The sequence below is a fragment of the Pyricularia grisea genome (genome assembly GCF_004355905.1).
Source record: "Pyricularia grisea strain NI907 chromosome Unknown Pyricularia_grisea_NI907_Scaffold_2, whole genome shotgun sequence".
NCBI classification, from domain to species: Eukaryota; Fungi; Ascomycota; class Sordariomycetes; order Magnaporthales; family Pyriculariaceae; genus Pyricularia; species Pyricularia grisea.
This window is the reverse complement of record NW_022156717.1, coordinates 2,572,928-2,581,802: the sequence shown is the minus strand read 5'-3', so window position 1 is coordinate 2,581,802 and position 8,875 is coordinate 2,572,928. Positions and strand designations below refer to the sequence as shown.

The following is an 8,875-nucleotide window of genomic DNA, read 5'->3' as shown; positions in this document are numbered from 1 at the left end:
CCCCCCCCCATCTCGGTCAAGGCCTTGAGCCGACTCTTTCTTTGAACCGTTGCGACGCCACCCTCAGCCCTCGACTGGAATCGCTCCAAAATAACTTCTAGGAAGCAAAGCCCCCAGGGATAAAAGCCCCAGTAACAAAGCCAGGGCTGAGGCGATTCTAACAGTGTGGTTACTCGGACTGGCATCGACAGCTAAACCTAAACAAGGCTGGGTAGGAAAGAAGCATTGTTGTGACCTCGACATTTTCTCTTACGCACCAACGGACATTTCCGTGCACACAACCTGCAGATGCTTCAAGCTCTTTTTGGCCCTGTTTGACCAGGGGGGCCTTGCAAAGATACCCCAACCTTGGGGGCCGACTTGATGGGAAAGGTTGCAGAAGACTTCGAGAAGCGAACGAAGCACAAAGGTCAAACAAGGGAGCAGCAGATCGGGGTCACCGGTTGTACGGAAATATTGATACCGAGAAGCCAGATTTTCCCCTTAGGGTTGGTTGCTGTAGTTAGCTTCACAACTGTGTAAAGCTTACTGGGGATGGAGGGGAAAAAAAAGGCTGATCACAATGGACAGTCGCCTCATAGCTTACGTCGATGAATGATATCTCCAGCTCCAGGTTAGAAGGCCCGTTCTAGCCAACGGCACAATGCAGGCAGGGGAAACAGTTTCTCGGAAGGTCAAGTAAAAGTCACCTGGATATCCTGCGGAACACATCAAAACCAACGAAGCAATGACCTCCCATATGTGATATCGGGTAAAATTGACGGCAACAGCATATGCATTATGATCCCTTGTGATTTGTACAACACAAACGATCGGGCAGACCAGGCCCCCCCAAATGCCTCAGGAAGAAGGACAGGAGAATTGAGTTGGGATGGGGTTTAGCCACCTGCTGTAAACCGTTCAAACGTTGACAAAGCTCCCACCCAGCCCTGTCCACTACATCCCTTGCGTCCCGCACCTGCCACCTTATCACTCTCGCCCTCATCAAAAAAAGAGGTTCCCTTGCCGCTAAAAATATCTTCAACAAATGAATAGAGAGATCATCCCTTGTCTCCACTCGGTTCAAGGTTCATCATCAGACAAGAATTTTTATTTGAACGCATAACGCCAAATAACCACAGAACGCCGATCAGAAAAAAAGAAGAAGAAAAAATGAGAGGGGGTATCAACGCACGCCATCATGCAACAGACTGAGGAAATAATAAAGAAAGAAACAGAATAGCGAACCGGACTCGCTGGACGCTGCAGAGCAAAAGTCAACAATCATTAAAGAGCAGCAGCTCCTCCTGTCTCCATAGACGGAGACCCTTTGTCGTTCACTGATGGCGTAGGCCTTGCAGCTGAGCCTTTTTCACCGGCACCCGACGGTGTTGCGGCTGGCTTGCGAGCAGGCACTTTCCCTCGAACTCGCGTCCGCGCGGGTTTGTAAACCCGGTTCAGGACTCGACTGGAGCAGTGCTGAGCGACCTCATCCGAGAGATGGAATCGCACAAGATCCCTCCGGTTCACACCGCTCGCTAATCTCGGCAAAGATGCTCGCAATTTTGCGTGTATCATCATGGCCTGGAGGCCACTAGTTGGCAATTCAGGGGTGAGATCTGCGGTGAGGTCGAATTTGCCAGGCAGCAGACTGTCGTCGCTCGCGATATCGGTTCCAGACTTGCATGTGTCTGGTACTAGGATGCCAGGCCCGTTAATCCCGGGAGTCGGACCTCCGAGGCTGGGCGAAGCAGGTGTTGTGGTCCACGATGGCGCGAGGTTTGCGGAGGTAACCGTATATTCAACGATGCCTCGGACCCTGGGGCCAGAGCTACTCATGTGGCCCGCGTCCAGATCTAATTGGACGTTCTGTTGCTCCATCCACTTCGGGAAAAGAGTTGAAGAGGATGCATCCGACGTACAGCCTTCTGTACCTTGACATCCTTCTTGGTACTTATCTCTGTAGTCCAAAACAGATCCTGCTACTGACATCTCGCCTTCTGATGGTGGGGAGTCCGGCGACATATGACTAGATTGAAGCTGTAGGTCCTGTCTTCTCAGCCTCCTGATAATACTCCGCATTTCCGGGGGATGTGGTGGGATCCTATCAGGAATAAGTGGCTCAGTTAGAGCTGGTCCGGTTGGGCAATAATCTATAGCCATTGTTACATCTTCGTCAATCCCTTGCGGCTCCTCGACGTCCCCCACGCCACTGCTGGGCGGAGAAGAAGTTGATTCCGCCATGTTGCAGGATGTGTTATTTGAATGCCTTCCAGAAGCGAGGAGAGCCTCCTCTTGTAGGGGAAGGCCCAAAGCCGATACGGAATGACAAAGTTGTTGAGACTCGGTGGTGGCTCTAGAGCAGTAGCATATAGGTGGTGTTGATGTTTCGGGGTATAAAGTAAGAAATAAAAAGAATCACAACGTTCTCTGAAATGGCTTATACCGAGTGAGAACAATTGTTGCTGTCATACTTTGTTGAGGTTGAGCCAGCCGAATGTAAAGCTAGCTAATCAATTCACTGCCTGTATGATTGATATATATGTAAAAAGTTGGGATTTGAGCTGTTGGGATTTGAGCTGGAGTTTGGTGTAGATCCAGTGCCCAACGGGAGCAGTCGAATGGCCTTGTCTCGGAGACACCGCTGTGATAATGGTAGAACAGAGAAGGTCGATAGAATAAGGCATCAACAGGTTGGATTTCTGTGTTGATTTGATATCATGAGTCGACAAGGAAGAACAGCGGTAAGACCATGCATTTCTGGACGTATTTAGCCAACCTTGCGTGGGCAACAAAAGCTGATAATGCAACCACAAGTCGGGTGCTTTTGAATCCGACAAATCCGGGCAAAATTCGCAGGCAAATAAGGGCAAAGTGAAGGACGGATAAAACGCCCCCTTTCGAGCCAGGTTAGGTCTCCTTCTGGGACGACGACGACAAAGGACGAGTTGCCCAAAAGGCACGGTCAGTGGTGGCTATGCCTGTGTTGGTCTTGGCAAAGATGTAGCGTGAGATCCGTCCAATCCAAGTCCTTGATGACCGCCTTAGCGCATCGTTTGCTGCCACCACTCCCTGCCAGACAGGTCTTAGCGGTGCTCATCAGTAGTCTGCTGGTTTCGAGAGAAGCAAAATCACAAAATCCGACAGCGCGGACCGTCGTTGGACCCAAACTGTCGGTAGTGTATTTTTTTTCACTCTGTTTCTTTTCTTTCCCCTCCTCTGCGGTGAAGGAACGCCGAGGTACGTAGTAGCAGTACGGATAGTGGTAGTAGTAGTAGTAGTAGTAGTAATAGCGGTAGAATACGAGTCTCCGACTTGGATCGCCTTGTGTCATTCAAACCGGAAAGACGTCAACGAAGGGAAGATCACGAGAACCTCGAACGACTTGGCAAGGATTGCAGGTGAATCTTATCTGGAACAGAGTTGATTGATGAGTTTGCAGAGATAAACTTGAATCCGTGGGTTCTCGCTCAGCAAAAATCTTTCTGTCGTTGTTCCTGACTCGACGACCAGTTCGCTCTACAATCTACAAGGGCTGACCATGTAAAACGCTGTAACGTATCGTGCCTGCCAAACTGTTTTCGTACAGTACCCCGAGCTTCCTGGCTTTGCCTCCACAGAGGAACTGGAGACTCTGTCCTCCAGAAACACCCCACACATTACCCGTACTGTACACACGTTACTGTATGTACTATTTATTACACCAGGAACACCACTGGAGTGCGGCCTGCTATGTTTCTATTGTCGCAAATATGAAAGCCAAATCAGGAACACGAGCAAAATATGGTTCGATCGCAACCGCAATCAAGACCTTTCGTCCGACAACGCCCCATCGGAGGTTTTACCACGTACTATGCATATTCAATATCATGCCACTCCATATTCCAATCCAAGTCGGGTAGTTTTCAATGTTATGGTCAGTCAGGCATACCGATAGATGCCTCTGCAGCCCTGGGTTTATTTACCTACTGGTATAAAATAAAATAAAAAACAAGGTCAGTTCCAATTACCAAAAGCTCGGGGCAAAATTATAATGACGGTTAGGCTTCCCAAAGTTTCGAGCTAACGTCTCCCCTCCCCTTTCCGTTTATGCAGCGGGTCTTGGCAATGGTTCACAGGCCCATCTTACTTACTCTCCTTTCAGGTCGAATCAAACAGAGGTCCGCCACTTTTGTCGGAGCTCGTAGCTGATTTTTTTTTTTTTTTTGACGATCCTGTCACTTTGGTGGTTTTTTTTTACGGTTGATTAAATTTAATGAATAAGTTGTCAGTACAGGAAACGATGGGTTTGAGACAGGCGTCGTTGTCGGGTTTCTTTCGTACATAGAACTAGAAGCGGAAAAAAAAAAAGATTCTAGGTAGGCAAGGTACTCAAGGTAACTTAACTGTAGGTAAGGTGGCTGCGGTAGGTCGCGGGTGAAGTGTGGTATGTCTAAGGTCCCAAATAAGTAGTCTTGTACGCAAGAATGATCAAAATGACCGACCCATCATCCAATTAATTGATCATCATACTGTACCAGCTGGTAATGGCCGATCGTCGGGTGGATGTGAGCGGCAAGCCAAGAAGGCCTACGAAGGGAGTACGAAAGGCGCCAAGCAAGGGTCAGGTCTGCCAATCCCAAGGGTCATTACCAAGGGCTTGGAGATGTTTCCTCTGCCGACCGGCGTTATTGCAGCTCTCTGCCAAGCCCCCGTGCCGAGCTCTTTAGTCAAAGATAGGGACAAATTCCGCACGAATGACGCGCTGAATTTGGTTCGTTTTATTTCTTGTGTGGTCTCTTTTTTTCTGGTTCCTATTCCCCTTTTTCGTCTGGGCAAAGCACAAAGCAACAGGAAGGGCGTTGTCTTGGTTGCACACACCCACACAACAACAACAACAACAACCTCTTGACTCTGACGCCAATGTTCCTGGCAAAATCTGTCCACTTCCTTTACTGGACTTGTCATGGTCGTATTGGGTGGGAGATCGCCGCCCAGGATTTGTGGCGACGAGGCAAACGGTGAGTTCGCTGTTTGAATGCCAATGCATGCCATGGCCGTGACAAGAAAAAAAGAGATAGACGTGTTTTACAGTAGTACGATTTCTATTTGATACAAATTTGTGGAAAGGTCTAAAAGGGTTGGCTCAAATGCCGAGCTGCCAATTGGAGTCGCGCCAACAACCATGCGACTTTACCGCCCAACAAAGCCTGGGATCTCTGGATCACAATGAGGTAGCAGACTCCATTTCTTATCAGTCCACTTCTTTTCCAGGCTCACTGTATGTAACATGTTCCCATTCCAGTGATCTTGGAATCTGCCCGTTTGTAGAGTGGGGCATCTATTTGACTGCCGTCCGATCAGTTTGAACGAGGATCCGAAAAGAGAAAGAGAGACAGAAACCGAAAAGACATTCGAAAAGGGTATGAGAAATTTGTTTGAAAAAGTAATATTTTCATAAGGTAAGAACCGGAAGGGGCTGGGGAAAACGAGAGAAAGAGAAGAAAAAAAAAAAAAGATAAAAAAGCCTAAAGCCGGTGAAATTCTACTCCCCCATTGCTTCTTTGTTGATATTTGCCTGCCGGATACTGTTCTTGGAGGTTTCATTACATGGACGGGGATGCACTCAGGTACCGACTGGTTGCAGGCGAACAAAAAGAATGCCATCCAGTCAGGACAGCAATTCAGATCCTATAAATCCTAACAAAAATTAAAAATGGGTGCGCTTTTCTCAGCTTGTTCGCCGCCCCTCCCCGTTTGCCCAGCCTTGTGTCTAATCATTCCTTCGTGCCAGCTGATGAGAAGTAGCCTGGGCGCTGCGGGGATGCTTTTTTTTTGTTACTCTTGCCACTTTTGAATTTTAATCTTTTTTACTTTTTTAATTTTCAATTTTTAAATTTTTTTTTTTTGAATATTTCCTTCTTCTCACCAAAATTCTTTTTTCTTAGTTTCTTGGGCCTGACCCTCAAATTTTTCCTTATGCCCAGCGCCAAGTCTTGCCGAGCTCAAGGCCAAGTGCCAAGCAGTACGCACAAGGCAATGAGCATTGTCATGTCTCGCCCGCCATGGCGCCGTCTCTCCCCTTGGTTCTTGGGGGGTTGATCGTCAAAAGTCTTGGGCCATTTTGTCCTTGTACTCTGCTGTCGCCGCCTCGATTTCGGGTCTGGCGGCACCGTCAACGTACAAGCCTCTTTCTTGTCCTTTTCTTCGCTTTGGCTTGGTCTTATTACTATTATTTTTTTTTCTGTTCCTTTTGGGTCGGTTTTTGCCCTTCCGGATCCCATGATATGAAGCCTCAAATCCACCCGGACCGGTCTCTTCGGACCCATTTGAACTAATTCTTGCTCTCTTCACAAAGTCAATTTGCTGTAATACTTGTTTTTTGTGTCTTGGAACGAAAAATAAGACTCCGCATTTCCCGTTGACTGTCCTAGACAACGAGACAGTGAACATATATTACATTCGATTCCACTTTCAACCTCTAGACCTAAAACCAACGGAATCCACAGCCACAAACGCACATCAGACCTGGAAAGCTATCTTATCAGACTTTAACTTGTCTCTAGCGTCTGCGTCTCGATTGAGCTTTTTGGCTTACCAAGGTAGTCTACATCCCTAGTCGATCTTCGACTTGGATCTCTAGACTTTACACGTGACGAAGCATCAAATATATCGCCCGATCCGGACATTATCAAAGGACATTAGGCTTTACTTCATATCTACGTCTATCAGACGCAGGTATCCACCTCACGACTGTCATCAACCAGAGAAGGACATATTAAACACTCAATGAAAGCAGAGATTCCCGCCTGACATCACCAGATTCGGGGCTCAAAACTCACTCACTTGAGGGGCGTCTACTGTTCCATTGCTCCTGTCAGGCTTGGGACCGGGCTGCCTGGACGGCCCGGTGGGGATAACATGGTAGCATCACTCTTTGACTTCCAAAGACGACGAAGAAAGATCTTGGACGAGGAGGAGGCGAACAGCCAACCGTACCTTGGCCGTGAATCACTACGATCTTGCGACAACCGAGATGGCGGGCCCCGCGTGGTGAAGCCCGTCCTGTCCGAAACCTGCAGGGCTCACGCCGTGGCCACAAAGGACACTAGGACCTTGGACTGTTGCAACGACGACGATGCCGAGCGCGTCAAGATCGACATTGGGAGCGGCACCACCCGCCGCGTCTTCTTGGTCCACAAGGCGCTCCTACGGCACTACTCGGAGTACTTTCGAGGGGCTCTCCGCGGCAAGTCGGCGTTGCAGGAAGCGGCGGATGAGGAGTTTTACTTCCCAGAGGTGGACACGGATGGGTTTCTGCGATTCGTCCGCTGGCTGTACATGTGCCGGACATGCAAGAAGGGTGGATGCCGGCTGTACGAGTTGGACCACAGGTGCAGCGGACAGCATTCGAGGACGGACCCGGACGGCATGTGGTGCGGCGTCAAGCTCGAGCACGACTACGTCCTCGGCGACTGGCTACTCTGCCCCCGATACTGCAGCTTCATCATGTCGCACTTTGTGCCCCACGTCGACGACTCGATGGACCCGGAGCGGATAAGATGGATCCTGGCCAACACCATGACCGACTCGCCGATGCAGCGCTTCACGAGGCACTACGTGTGCTGGCTCAAGCTGCGCTGGGCGGATGGCAAATGCCCGGCCGACTGGGCGCGGTATCCGGACCTGGTAGAGCTCGACGACGGTTGGGCCTCTACGGACCCGCGAAGATATCAGCTCGAGCACTGGGAGGCCGAGTGCAGCGTGCCGGCATCCGAGGCCAACGCCATGTGCCCGCACCGAATCGCCGAATCTTCACGGACAGACTCAGGCTCAGGCGACATGTTGAACAACAAGATCACAAGGGGACTCGGCTCAGCACCGAGGAAGAAGTTTTGGGAAAAGTACAGAGATCCACTCAAGGCATCATTTGGCCTGCTGGTCCTGATCTATCACGTACGTTTTTTTTTTTTCTGTTTTTTTTTCCCCCATCCCAAACAGCTCAGTTCTTGTTATGGTGTACTAACTTTACCCGCACCTATAGTTTCTCTTCCCTTTTGCTTGGGTCGGCATTTCCGCTTTCATTATTGTGGCAGACGACGACCCTCTACTATTCGAGGCATCCAAATACTACAGTCTCATAACTGGCTGCCTGGCAGTCATTGGCATATGGCCCATCTGCATGCGGATGATGAAGATGTACTTTGCCATGGCATGCTCCATACTTGTAGTGATAGCAAGCGTGCTGTCATTCGCGTCGTCCTCGACCTGCTTAGCTGTAAGTTTAGACTGGCAGTCTTGGAAGACGATCCAAGCGTCTGGAATATTGCCCAACTGACACAACTTTCATCAACAGGGAGCCGATAGGGACGTTGAACGATCGATCTGCAAGATGGAGATAGGAGTAGGAGTTCTACAATTCTTCTACTCGATCATAGTGGCAACTTCATATAAATGGTAATTGTTTTTTCGCATCAGTCAAAGATTTTGTTTTTGTTTTGTTTTGGGAGGGTTGAAGGTCAAGAAAGCGTGCGTTCCATGGGGAAAAGAAATGATGCATATTGTTTGGCGTTTCGGGGGAAGTTGCTTTCTCTCTCTTTTTATTACTTTTTCTTCTTCTTTTACTTCTTATCCTTTGCACGCAAGGGAGTTGAGATTTGGGTCAATCGACCTCACATACCGGAAGGATTTCTGCGTGGGTGGCTGGAGGAAAGGCGTTCTCTTTGGATATACCCAAGCAAGCAGGATCGAATGATGGCCTGTCTGAAAGCAGGTCGGCGTTTTGGTTTTAGCGTCATTACTATTTTAATGAGCACATCTTGAACAATACATACTTTATACATGCTCTATGAAATCACGCCTGAAATCAAAATAGGCCTCGAATTGTGACATGATTTTCATTTTTTTTGGGGGGGGG

The 8,875-nt window shown here is 48.9% G+C and overlaps 3 protein-coding genes across 3 annotated transcripts; 2 read left to right on the top strand and 1 right to left on the bottom strand.

The window, feature by feature from the left end:
* Positions 1-1,266: 1,266 nt before the first annotated feature.
* Positions 1,267-2,223, bottom strand: PgNI_03339 (uncharacterized protein; the record flags this gene model as incomplete). The annotated part of the gene is made up of 1 exon (XM_031123394.1): positions 1,267-2,223. The coding sequence occupies one exon, from the start codon at positions 2,221-2,223 to the stop codon at positions 1,267-1,269; it is 957 nt and encodes a 318-aa protein (XP_030983963.1).
* A 2,038-nt stretch (positions 2,224-4,261) lies between these two features.
* On the top strand, positions 4,262-4,983 carry PgNI_03338 (uncharacterized protein; the record flags this gene model as incomplete). The annotated part of the gene is made up of 3 exons (XM_031123393.1): positions 4,262-4,298; positions 4,500-4,732; positions 4,813-4,983. 3 exons carry the CDS (start codon positions 4,262-4,264, stop codon positions 4,981-4,983), a joined length of 441 nt encoding a protein of 146 aa, XP_030983962.1.
* A 926-nt stretch (positions 4,984-5,909) lies between these two features.
* On the top strand, positions 5,910-8,802 carry PgNI_03337 (uncharacterized protein). The gene is made up of 3 exons (XM_031123392.1): positions 5,910-7,914; positions 8,003-8,236; positions 8,315-8,802. The coding sequence occupies exons 1-3, from the start codon at positions 6,880-6,882 to the stop codon at positions 8,417-8,419; spliced, it is 1,374 nt and encodes a 457-aa protein (XP_030984930.1). The 5' UTR covers positions 5,910-6,879; the 3' UTR covers positions 8,420-8,802.
* Positions 8,803-8,875: the final 73 nt, after the last annotated feature.